We start from the raw sequence: 12,946 nt of genomic DNA on the forward strand, positions 1-12,946 counted from the left end.
CCCCAAGTGTCCCCCCATACCAGGTATCTCTCGGAGGACACGCTGACCAGGATCAGGTCGTCGCCCACCCGCACCTTCTCTCCCTCCGAGCGCTGCTTGGACGCCGGGTGCATGGTCCACCAGCAGGCCTCGCCTGGGGACACCCCAAATCAGCCCCCCAAAACCTCGGGGGGACCCCCCAGAACAGCCCAGAACACCCCAAATCAGCCCCCCAAAACCTCAGGGGAGCCCCCCAGAACACCCCAAATCAGCCCCCCAAAACCTCGGGGGAGCCCCCCAGGACACCCCAAATCAGCCCCCCAAAACCTCAGGGGAGCCCCCCAGGACACCCCAAATCAGCCCCACAAAACCTCGGGGGGAGCCCCCCAAGAACAGCCCAGGACCCCCAGGGCTCCCAGCCCCCCAAAACCTCGGGGGGACTTCTCCAAGAACAGCCCAGGACACCCCAAATCAGCCCCCAAAAACCTCGGGGGGACCCCTCAAGAACAGCCCAGGACACCCCAAATCAGCCCCCAAAAACCTCGGGGGGACCCCCCAGAACAGCCCAAATCAGACCCCCAAAACCTCGGGGGGACCCCCCCAGAACACCCCAAATCAGCCCCCCAAAACCTCGGGGGGACCCCCCAGAACACCCCAAATCAGCCCCCCAAAACCTCAGGGGAACCCCCCAAGAACAGCCCAGGACACCCCAAATCAGCCCCCCAAAACCTCGGGGGGACCCCCCAGGACCCCCAGGGCTCCCAGCCCCCCAAAACCTCGGGGGGACCCCCAGGACCCCCCAGGACCCCCCCCTTCACCTGCTGCGTCCTTCTGCAGCCCCACGTCGAAGGCCAGCTTGTCGGTCACCGAGCGCGACGTGGTCAGGCAGCTCAGGTACTGGGGAGGGGGGGGGACACACGGATATTGGGGACCCCCAGAGCCCCCCGAGACCCCCACAAACACCCTGAACACCCTCCAGACCCCCCCAGAGCCCCCCGAGACCCCCCAGAACCCCACAAACACCCTGAACACCCTCCAGACCCCCACAAACCCCCCAAAGCCTCCTCCAGACCCCCAAAACCCCCTGAACCCCCTCCAGACCTCCCAAAATCCCCTCCAGACCCCCAATATCCCCTCCAGACCCCCACAAACCCCCCAAAATCCCCTCCAGACCACCCCAAAGCCCCCCAAAAGCCCCTCCAGATCCCCCCAAAGCCCCCCAAAAGCCCCTCCAGATCCCTCCAAAGCCCCCCCGAAGCTCCCTACAAACCCCCTGAACCCCCTCCAGACCCACCAAAATCCCCTCCAAACCCCCCAAAATCCCCTCCAGACTCCCCCAAACCCCCCAAAATCTCCTCTAGACCCCCACATGCCCCCCAAAGCCCCCCCAAAGCCCCCAAAACCCCCTCCAGACACCCCCAAACCCCCCTCTAGACCCCCACATGACCCCCAAACCCCCCAAACCCCCTCCAGACCACCCCAAACACCCCTGAATCCCCTCCAGACCCCCCCAAATCCCCCAAAATCCCCTCCAGACTCCCCCAAGCCCCCTCCAGACCCCCAAAATCCCCTCCAGACCCCCCAAACCCCCCAAAATCCCCTCCAGACCCCCCCAAATCCCCCAAAATCCCCTCCAGACTCCCCCAAGCCCCCTCTAGACCCCCACATGCCCCCCCAAAGCCCCCCAAAATCCCCTCCAGACCCTCCCAAACCCCCCAAAATCCCCTCCAGACCCCCCCAAATCCCCCAAAACCCCCTCCAGACTCCCCCAAGCCCCCTCTAGACCCCCACATGCCCCCCAAGGCCCCCCAATATCCCCTCCAGACCCCCCCAAACCCCCTCCAGACCCCCACAAACCCCCCCAAAATCCCCTCCAGACACCCCAAAACCCCCCAAAATCCCCTCCAGACCCCCCCAAACCCCCCCAAAATCCCCTCCAGACCCCCCCAAAGCCCCCCCGAAGCCCCCCCAAGCTCACCATGCCGCTGTGTGAGTGTCTCAGCAGGATGGCGTGGCCGTAGAGCAGCGTCCGGTGACCCCCACCCTGAGAGGACTTGGGGGGCACAGGGGGGTCAAGGAGGGCACCCCAAAACCCCCCTGACCCCTCCAAAAAACAACCCTGAACCCCAAAAATCTCCTCCCTCCCATCTCAGCCCCTCCTGTGTGGCTGCCCCCCGGTTTTGGGGTCTCTCCGTGTCGGGGTCTCCTCTGCGTTGCAGCCCCCTCCTCGTTTTGGGGTGCACCGTGCCTTGGAGCCCCCCCCTCGTTTTGGGGTCCCCCTCCTGGTGGAGTCCCCCCCATATCGAGGGTTCCTCTGGTGTTGGGGTCCCCAATTCCAGGGTCCCCCCTCGTGTCGGGGTCACCCCAGGTGGAGATCCCCAATTTCGGGGTCACCCCGTGGATGTTCCTGCAAATTTGGGGGGGTCACGGTTTTGGGGTCCCGTTAATGTTGAGGGTCCCCCAGTTTGGGGCCTCCTCCATATTGAGGTTTCCCCCAAATCGGGATCCCAAATTTCGGGGTCACCCCCATGTCTGGGTCCCCGATTTCGGGGTCTCCCATAGTGGGATCCCCCTTTTTGGGGTCCCCCCCATGTCTGGGTCCCCCCTTTCAGGGTCCCTCCATGTCTGGGTCCCCAATTTCGGGGTCCCTCCATGTCTGGGTCCCAGATTTTGGGGTCTCCCCGTGTCTGGATCCCCAATTTTGGGGTCTCCCATGGTGGGATCTCCTCGTTCGGGGTCCCCCTATGTCTGGATCCCTGATTTTGGGGTCCCCGATGGTGGGATCCCCCTTCTTGGGGTCCCCCCATGTCTGGGTCCCCAATTTCGGGGTCCCTCCATGTCTGGGTCCCAGATTTTGGGGTCTCCCCGTGTCTGGATCCCCAATTTTGGGGTCCCCCATATCTGGATCCCCCTTTTCGGGGTCTCCCATGGGGGGATCCCCCTTTTGGGGTCCCCCATGTCTGGATCCCCAATTTCGGGGTCTCCCATGGGGGGGATCCCCTTTTTGGGGTCTCCCATGGGTGGGGTCCCCCTTTTGGGGTCCCCCATATCTGGATCCCCCTTTTGGGGGTCTCCCATGGGTGGGATCCCCCTTTTGGGGTCCCCCATATCTGGATCCCCCTTTTTGGGGTCCCCCATGGGTGGGATCCCCCTTTTTGGGGTCCCCCATGTGTGGGATCCCCCTTTTGGGGGTCCCCCCATGCTCCTCCCCCCCCACGCTCACACTTTGGGGTCCATGCGGATTTTGGGGGGGCTGTGGATGGATGGGATGGGGGGTGGTGGGGGGAGGGGCACACCCGGACACCTGGGTCCATGCGGGGTGGGGGGATGGGCAGAGCCCCCTCCTCCCCCCCCCCCCAGAATTTGGGGGGGGAGGCGGGTGAGGAAGAGGAGGAAGAGGAGGAGGAGGAGGAGGGGCGTGATGAAGGTGAGGATGAGGATTTGGGGGTTCAGGGGGGGGGTCACTGCACCACAGTGGCACCTACCCACTTATCCAGATCGACCCCCTGGGTGGGCGGGGGGAGAGAAGAGGTGGGGGGGTCACGGGGGGCTGAGACCCCCCCCCAAAACCACCAGGGACCACCCACCCCCCCCCCCCTGAAAAACACCCCCCAAAGGACCCCAAAAACTCCACAAGGAACCCCCAAAATCTTCAGGGCTCTGCAGAGACCCCCCCCCAAAATCCAGCATCCCAAACCCCCCCCCAGGACCCCCTCGGACACCCCCAAAATCCCCCCCAAACCTCCCCCAGCACCCCCAAAACCCCTCCTACACCCCCCAATCCCACTCTGGAACACCCCCAAATCCCTTCAGGAGCACCTCAAACGCCCCCCCAAGCGCCGTGGGACCCCCGGGGGGCTCCCCAAATTGCAGGGGGGAGACCCCAGACCCACCTCGCTGCCGATCTCGGAGCTGTTGGCCAACATCTCCTGCAGCGCCCGCACCGACAGCGACTGCTCCAGCACGAAGCAGCACACGGCCAGGTCGGGGGGGACATTCTGGGGGGACACCGGGGGGCTCAGAGATCACGGGAGACCCCCACTCACCCTTGGGACCCCTCCCCAAAACCCAGGGGAGCCCCCTTGGGCCCCCAAATCTTGATGTCCCAGCCCAAACCCCCCTGGCAGACCCCAAACCTCCGGTTATCACAGCAGCTAAACCCCCCCAAAACTCCCCAAATTCTGGGGGGACACCGGGGGGCTCAGAGATCACGGGAGACCCCCACTCAAATTTGGGACCCCCTCCCCAAAACCCAGGGGAGCCCCCTTGCACCCCAAATCTTGATGTCCCAGCCCAAACCCCCCCGGGAGACCCCAAACCTCCGGCTGTTCCAGCACCTAAACCCCCCCAAAACTCCCCAAATTCTGGGGGGACACCAGGGGGGCTCAGAGATCATGGGAGACCCCCACTCACCCTTGGGACCCCCTCCCCAAAACTCAGGGGAGCCCCCTTGGGCCCCCAAATCTTGATGTCCCAGCCCAAATCCCCCCTGGCAGACCCCAAACCTCCGGCTGTCCCAGCACCTAAACCCCCCAAAACTCCCCAAATCCGGGGGGACACCAGGGGGGCTCAGAGATCACAGGAGACCCCCACTCAAATTTGGAACCCCCTCCCCAAAACCCAGGGGAGCCCCCTTGCACCCCAAATCCGGCTGTCCCAGCCCAAACCCCCCTGGGAGACCCCAAACCTCCAACTGTTCCAACACCTAAACCCCCCAAAACTCCCCAAATTCGGGGGGGACACCAGGGGGGCTCAGAGATCACGGGAGACCCCCACTCACCCTTGGGACCCCCTCCCCAAAACCCAGGGGAGCCCCCTTGCACCCCAAATCCGGCTGTCCCAGCCCAAACCCCCCCGGGAGACCCCAAACCTCCGGCTGTTCCAACACCTAAACCCCCCCAAAACTCCCCAAATTCGGGGGGAACACCGGGGGGCTCAGAGATCATGGGAGACCCCCACTCAAATTTGGGACCCCCTCCCCAAAACCCAGGGGAGCCCCCTTGGACCCCAAATCCGGCTGTCCCAGCTCAAACCCCCCCTGGCAGACCCCAAACCTCCGGTTATCACAGCAGCTAAACCCCCCCAAAACTCCCCAAATTCGGGGGGGACACCAGGGGGGCTCAGAGATCACGGGAGACCCCCACTCAAATTTGGGACCCCCTCCCCAAAATCCAGGGGAGCCCCCTTGCACCCCAAATCTTGATGTCCCAGCCCAAATCCCCCCTGGCAGACCCCAAACCTCCGGTTGTCACAGCACCTAAACCCCCCAAAACTCCCCAAATTCTGGGGGGACACCGGGGGGGCTCAGAGATCACGGGAGACCCCCACTCAAATTTGGGACCCCCTCCCCAAAACCCAGGGAATTCCCCTTGCACCCCAAATCTTGATGTCCCAGCTCAAACCCCCCCTACCAGACCCCAAACCTCCAACTGTTCCAACACCTAAACCCCCCCAAAACTCCCCAAATTCGGGGGGGACACCAGGGGGGCTCAGGGATCACGGGAGACCCCCACTCAAATTTGGGACCCCCTCCCCAAAACCCAGGGGAGCCCCCTTGCACCCCAAATCCGGCTGTCCCAGCTCAAACCCCCCCAAAACTCCCCAAATTCGGGGGTCTCCCCAGCCTCTTGGACCCCTCCCCGGATTTGGGGGGGGTCTCCCCAGCCTCCCGGACCCCTCCCCGAATTTGGGGGGTCTCCCCAGCCTCCAGGACCCCTCCCTGAATTTGGGGGGTCTCCCCAGCCTCCAGGACCCCTCCCTGAATTTGGGGGGGTCTCCCCAGCCTCCAGGACCCCTCCCTGAATTTGGGGGGGGTCTTCCCAGCCTCCAGGACCCCTCCCTGAATTTGGGGGGGTCTCCCCAGCCTCCTGGACCCCTCCCTGAATTTGGGGGGGTCTCCCCAGCCTCCAGGACCCCTCCCCGGATTTGGGGGGGTCTCCCCAGCCTCCTGGACCCCTCCCCGAATTTCAGGGGTTTCCCCAGTCTCCAGGACCCCTCCCCGAATCTGGGGGGTCTCCCCGGCCTCCAGGACCCCTCCCCGGATTTGGGGGGCTCTCACCTGTGCGTTGGAGGTGGGCTCCAGGGAGCAGAGGCGGTTCCCGAAGCCCTCGACCGCCAGGCAGAGCTTGAGCTGCTCCTTCAGCAGCGTGGTGGTGCACTGCAGGACCACCTCGTCATCCTGGGGGGCAAAATCGGGGGGTCAGCACCCCAAAATATCCCTCAGCACCCCAAAATATCCCTCAGCACCCCAAAATATACCCCAGGACCCCGAAATCTGCCCCAAAATACCCCTGGAATGGCCCTATGGCACCCCATGGCCCCCACGCTCAGGCCTGGGGTGCACTGCAGGACCACCTCGTCATCCTGGGGGGCAAAATCGGGGGGTCAGCACCCCAAAATATCCCTCAGCACCCCAAAATACCCCACAGGATCCTGAAATACCCCACAGCACCCCGAAATCTGCCCCAAAATACCCCCAGGTACGGCCCTATGGCACCCCATGGCAAACACCCTCAGGCCTGGGGTGCACTGCAGGACCACCTCGTCATCCTGGGGGGCAAAACCGGGGGGTCAGCACCCCAAAATATCCCTCAGCACCCCAAAATATACCCCAGGACCCCAAAATACCCCACAGGATCCTGAAATACCCCACAGCACCCTGAAATCTGCCCCAAAATAGCCCAGGTACGGCCCTATGGCACCCCATGGCCCCCACTCTCAGGCCTGGGGTGCACTGCAGGACCACCTCGTCATCCTGGGGGGCAAAATCGGGGGGGGCAGCACCCCAAAATATCCCTCAGCACCCCAAAATATCCCTCAGCACCCCAAAATATACACCAGGACCCCAAAATACAGCCCAAAACACCCCCCAAAACACCAAAATAGCCCTGGAATGGCCCTATGGCACCCCATGGCAAACACCCTCAGGCCTGGGGTGCACTGCAGGACCACCTCGTCATCCTGGGGGGCAAAACCGGGGGGTCAGCACCCCAAAATATCCCTCAGCACCCCAAAATATCCCTCAGCACCCCAAAATATACACCAGGACCCCAAAATACCCCACAGGACCCCGAAATCTGCCCCAAAATACCCCTGGAATGGCCCTATGGCACCCCATGGCCCCCACGCTCAGGCCTGGGGTGCACTGCGGGACCACCTCGTCATCCTGGGGGGCAAAATCGGGGGTCAGCACCCCAAAATAACCCTCAGCACCCCAAAATATCCCTCAGCACCCCAAAATACCCTGCAGGACCTCAAAATATCCCTCAGCACCCCAAAATATACCCCAGGACTCCAAAATACACCCGAGGATCCTGAAATACCCCACAGGACTCCAAAATACCCCACAGGACCCCCCCATGAGCCCCCCATGGTACCTCCAGACCCCATTAGGGGGGTCAGGACCCCTGGGTGCCCCCAGACCCTTTTTGGGGGGGTCAGGACCCCTGGGTGCCCCCAGACCCTTTTTGGGGGGGTCAGAACCCCTGGGTGACCCCAGACCCTTTTTGGGGGGGTCAGGACCCCTGGGTGACCCCAGACCCTTTTTGGGGGGGTCAGGACCCCTGGGTGCCCCCAGACCCTTTTTGGGGGGTAGGTCAGGACCCCTGGGTGCCCCCAGACCCTTTTTGGGGGGGTCAGGACCCCTGGGTGCCCCCAGACCCTTTTTGGGGGGGTCAGGACCCCTATGGGGTGAAGGTCAGGACCCCTGGGTGCCCCCAGACCCTTTTGGGGGGGGAAGGTCAGGACCCCTGGGTGCCCCCAGACCCTTTTTGGGGGGGTCAGGACCCCTATGGGGTGAAGGTCAGGACCCCTGGGTGCCCCCAGACCCCATTAGAGGAGGAAGGTCAGGACCCCTGGGTGCCCCAGACCCTTTCGGGGAGGGGGTCAGGACCCCTGGGTGCCCCCAGACCCTTTTTGGGGGGGGTCAGGACCCCTGGGTGCCCCCAGACCCTTTTCGGGGGGGTCAGGACCCCTGGGTGCCCCCAGACCCCATTAGAGGGGGAAGGTCAGGACCCCTGGGTGCCCCCAGACCCTTTTGGGGAGGGGATCAGGACCCCTGGGTGCCCCCAGACCCTTTTGGGGGGTGGTTCAGGACCCCTGGGTGCCCCCAGACCCTTTTGGGAAGGGGGTCAGGACCCCTGGGTGCCCCCAGACCCCATTAGGGGGGTCAGGACCCCTGGGTGCCCCCAGACCCCATTAAGGGGCTCAGGACCCCTGGGTGCCCCCAGACCCTTTTGGGGGGGTCAGGACCCCCATGGGGTGAAGGTCAGGATCCCTGGGTGCCCCCAGACCCTTTTGGGGGGGAAGGTCAGGACCCCTGGGTGCCCCCAGACCCTTTTTGGGGGGGGTCAGGACCCCTGGGTGCCCCCAGACCCTTTTTGGGGGGTCAGGACCCCTGGGTGCCCCCAGACCCTTTTTGGGGGGTCAGGACCCCTGGGTGCCCCCAGACCCTTTTTGGGGGGGTCAGGACCCCTGGGTGCCCCCAGACCCTTTTTGGGGGGGTCAGGACCCCTGGGTGACCCCAGACCCCATTAGGGGGGTCAGGACCCCTGGGTGCCCCCAGACCCTTTTGGGAAGGGGGTCAGGACCCCTGGGTGCCCCCAGACCCTTTCTGGGGGGGTCAGGACCCCTGGGTGCCCCCAGACCCTTTTTGGGGGGGAAGGTCAGGACCCCTGGGTGCCCCCAGACCCTTTTGAGAGGGAAGGTCAGGACCCCTGGGTGCCCCCAGACCCTTTTTGGGGGGGTCAGGACCCCTGGGTGCCCCCAGACCCTTTTTGGGGGGGTCAGGACCCCTGGGTGCCCCCAGACCCTTTTTGGGGGGGTCAGGACCCCTGGGTGCCCCCAGACCCTTTTTGGGGGGGTCAGGACCCCTGGGTGCCCCCAGACCCTTTTTGGGGGGGTCAGGACCCCTGGGTGCCCCCAGACCCTTTTTGGGGGGAAGGTCAGGACCCCTGGGTGCCCCCAGACCCTTTTTGGGGGGAAGGTCAGGACCCCTGGGTGCCCCCAGACCCTTTTTGGGGGGAAGGTCAGGACCCTTGGGTGCCCCCAGACCCTTTTTGGGGGGGTCAGGACCCCTGGGTGCCCCCAGACCCTTTTGGGAAGGGGGTCAGGACCCCTGGGTGGCACCAGACCCTTTTAGGGGGGGTCAGGACCCCTGGGTGCCCCCAGACCCTTTTGGGGGGTGGTTCAGGACCCCTGGGTGCCCCCAGACCCTTTTGGGAAGGGGGTCAGGATCCCTGGGTGCCCCCAGACCCCATTAGAGGGGGAAGATCAGGACCCCTGGGTGCCCCCAGACCCCATCAGAGGGGGAAGATCAGGACCCCTGGGTGCCCCCAGACCCTTTTTGGGGGGGTCAGGACCCCTGGGTGCCCCTGTCCCCCCCCCCCATGAGTGCAGCCCCCCCCTTCCCCTCCCCCCCACCTGCTCCCATCACTCGGGGCCCCCCCGAATTGGGGGTGGGGGAGGGGAGGGGGGGGGCAGATTCCACCCGCGGGCCGGGGATGCCATGGGAGGGGGGAGGGGCTGCTCCGTGACTCAGTTTCCCCTCCCCAAAACCCCCTCCCAAAATCTGCTGAGCTCAGCATTTCCCACAAACCACCCCCCCCCCCCCCAACACGAAGGTGACCCCTTGCCCCCTCCCCCCAATTCCCCCGGCCTCATTTTGAGGCCAAACTGGGAGAAACTGGGACAGAGCAACTGGGACGCCCCTCCCCCCCCCACCCTTCCCCCTGGGGGGGGGATCCGGTGTCGCCCCTCCCCCCCCCAGCAGCTGCTCCCCCCCTCCCCCACCCCTCGTGTTGCTTTTTTGGGAGCCCGGGACAGGTGGGGGGAGGGGAGGGGTGGGGTGACCCCCCCCCCCTTTCCCAGTGCTCCTCCCAGTTCATCCCAGTTCATCCCAGTATCTCCCAGTTTCTCTCCCCAGTACCTTCCAGAACTCCCAGTTCTCCCCAGTTTCTTCTCCCAGTTCCCCCCAGTTTCTTCTCCCAGTTTCCCCAGCTTCTTCTCCCAGTTCCCCCAGTTTATTCTCCCAGTTCCCCCGTTTCTTCTCCCAGTCCCCCCAGTTTCATCTCCCAGTCCCCCCAGTTTCATCTCCCAGTCCCCCCCAGTTTCATCTCCCAGTTCCCCCGTTTCTTCTCCCAGTCCCCCCAGTTTCTTCTCCCAGTTCTTCCCAGTTTCTTCTCCCAGTTCCCCCCAGTTTCTTCTCCCAGTCCCCCCCAGTTTCTTCTCCCAGTTCCCCCCAGTTTCTTCTCCCAGTTCCCCCCAGTTTCTTCTCCCAGTTCCCCCCAGTTCATTCTCCTAGTCCCCTCCAGTTTCTTCTCCCAGTCCCCCCAGTTTCTTCTCCCAGTTCCCCCAGTTTCTTCTCCCAGTTCCCCCAGTTTCTTCTCCCAGTCCCCCCAGTTTCATCTCCCAGTTCCCCCCAGTTTCTTCTCCCCGTTCCCCCAGTTTCATCTCCCAGTTCCCCCAGTTTCTTCTCCCAGTTCCCCCCAGTTTCTTCTCCCAGTCCCCCCAGTTTCTTCTCCCAGTCCTCCCAGTTTCTTCTCCCAGTCCCCCCCAGTTTCTTCTCCCAGTTCCCCCCAGTTTCTTCTCCCAGTTCCCCCAGTTTCTTCTCCCAGTTCCCCCCAGTTTCTTCTCCCAGTCCCCCCCAGTTTCTTCTCCCAGTTCCCCCAGTTTCTTCTCCCAGTTCCCCCCAGTTTCTTCTCCCAGTCCCCCCCAGTTTCATCTCCCAGTCCCCCCAGTTTCTTCTCCCAGTTCCCCCAGTTTCTTCTCCCAGTTCCCCCAGTTTCATCTCCCAGTCCCCCCAGTTTCTTCTCCCAGTATCTCCCAGTTTCCATTCCCAGTCCCTGCACAATCCCCACTTCTGCTCCCCCAAACCCCCCCAGCACCCCCTTCCCAGTACCCCCAGTCCCTCTCTCCCAGTTCCCCCAGTCTCTCCCCCTTCCCCTCCCCACTCCTCCCAGTTTCTCACCCGCTACCTCCCAGTATCCCGTCCCAGTTCTCCCAGTTTCCCTCCTAATTCCTCCAGTTCCCCCCAGTATCCCCTCCCAGTCCTCCCAGTTTCCCCTCCCCATCCTCACATCCCCTCCAGTATCCCCCAGTATCCCCCAGTATCTCCCAGTTTCCCCCAGTATCCCCCAGCATCTCCCCAGTATCCCCCTAAAGTATCCCCCAGTATCTCCCCAGTATCTCCCAGTATCCCCCCAGTAACCCCCAGTATCCTCCCGAGTATCCCCCAGTATCTCCCCCAGTACCTCCCCCCAGTACTCCCAGTATCCCCCAGTATAACCCCCATCACCTTCCCACTTCTCCCAGTTCCCCCCCAGTGCTCCCAGTACCCCCCCAGTGCTCCCAGTTCGCCTCCCAGTGCTCCCAGTCCCCCTCCCAGTACTCCCAGTACCCCACCAGTGCTCCCAGTTCGCCTCCCAGTGCTCCCAGTCCCCCTCCCAGTACTCCCAGTACCCCACCAGTACTCCCAGTACCCCACCAGTGCTCCCAGTTCGCCTCCCAGTGCTCCCAGTTCGCCTCCCAGTACTCCCAGTACCCCACCAGTGCTCCCAGTTCGCCTCCCAGTGCTCCCAGTTCCCCTCCCAGTTCACCTCCCAGTGCTCCCAGTTCCCCACCAGTACTCCCAGTTCCCTCCCAGTGCTCCCAGTTCACCTCCCAGTACTCCCAGTTCCCTCCCAGTGCTCCCAGTCCCCGCACTCACCGTGCGCAGGAACTGCACATCGTCCTCGCCTTCACCCTCGGCCATGGCCGCGGGACCCCCGCCGGGGCTTTTGGGGGGTCCCGGGTGGGGTTTGGGGGGTCCCGGGTCCGGTTTGGGGGGTCCCGGGTGCGGTTTGGGGGGGTCCCGGGTGGGGTTTGGGGGGTCCCGGGTGGGTTTTGGGGGGTCCCGGGTCCGGTTTGGGGGGTCCCGGGTGGGGTTTGGGGGGTCCCGGGTGGGTTTTGGGGGGTCCCGGGTGCGGTTTGGGGGGTCCCGGGTCCGGTTTGGGGGGTCCCGGGTGGGGTTTGGGGGGTCCCGGGTCCGGTTTGGGGGGTCCCGGGTGGGTTCCAGGCAGTCCCGAGGGTGGTCAGGGGGGTCCCCGGCGCGGTTTTGGGGGGTCCCGGGTGAGGTTTTTGGGGTGGGGGGTCCCGTTCCCCTCCCCCCCCTCCTCGGCTGCTCCCCCCGCGGGTGTCACCGATCGTGTCCCCCCCGTGTCGCGACAGCTCCCGGTGACACCTGCGGCCCCTCCCCCCCCCCCCCTCCAGTGACGTGAAGGGGGAGGCTCCGGGGGGAGGGGAGGGGAGGGGAGGGGGGGAAACTGAGGCACGGAACCCTCCCCCCTCAGTGTCAGCCGGAGGGTCCTGGAAGGGGAAACTGAGGCACGGACCCCCCCTCAGCTGTCGGCCGGAGGGGGAAACTGAGGCACGAATCCCTCCCCCCTCAGTGTCAGCCGGAGGGTCCTGGAAGGGGAAACTGAGGCACGTAACTCTCCCCTTGTCATGAGGAGGGGAAACTGAGGCACGTAACCCTCCCCTTGTCATGGTGGGGGGAAACTGAGGCACGGAACCCTCCCCCCTCAGTGTCAGCCGGAGGGTCCTGGAAGGGGGAAACTGAGGCACGGAACCCTCCCCTTGCCGTGAAAGGGGGAAACTGAGGCACGTAACTCTCCCCTTGTCATGAGGAGGGGAAACTGAGGCACGGAACCCTCCCCCCTCAGTGTCAGCCGGAGGGTCCTAGAGGGGGAAACTGAGGCACGGAACCCTCCCCTTGTCATGGTGAGGGGAAACTGAGGCACGGACTCCCCTCAATGTCAGCCGGAGGGTCCTGGAGGGGGAAGCTGAGGCACCGAACCCTGACTTTGTCACCCAGAGGGGGGGAACTGAGGCACGGACCCCCCCCCTCAGTGTCAGCCGGAGGGTCCTGGAAGGGGAAACTGAGGCACGGAACCCTCCCCTTGCCGTGAAAGGGGGAAACTGAGGCATGTAA

General features: G+C 64.4%; 1 protein-coding gene across 1 annotated transcript in view; it reads right to left on the minus strand.

Moving 5' to 3' along the window:
- Positions 1–12,163, minus strand: part of RYR1 (ryanodine receptor 1) — a 159,959-nt gene extending 147,796 nt beyond the window's left edge. The window contains 6 exon segments of the mRNA XM_058859886.1: positions 21–133; positions 798–876; positions 1,958–2,032; positions 3,873–3,977; positions 6,038–6,157; positions 11,684–12,163. Of these exon segments, the coding sequence (XP_058715869.1) occupies positions 21–133; positions 798–876; positions 1,958–2,032; positions 3,873–3,977; positions 6,038–6,157; positions 11,684–11,728 (537 nt within the window). The 5' untranslated portion in view covers positions 11,729–12,163.
- Between the last annotated feature and the right edge of the window lie 783 nt (positions 12,164–12,946).

This window comes from Poecile atricapillus, chromosome 31 (genome assembly GCF_030490865.1).
Source record: "Poecile atricapillus isolate bPoeAtr1 chromosome 31, bPoeAtr1.hap1, whole genome shotgun sequence".
Taxonomy (NCBI): domain Eukaryota; kingdom Metazoa; phylum Chordata; class Aves; order Passeriformes; family Paridae; genus Poecile; species Poecile atricapillus.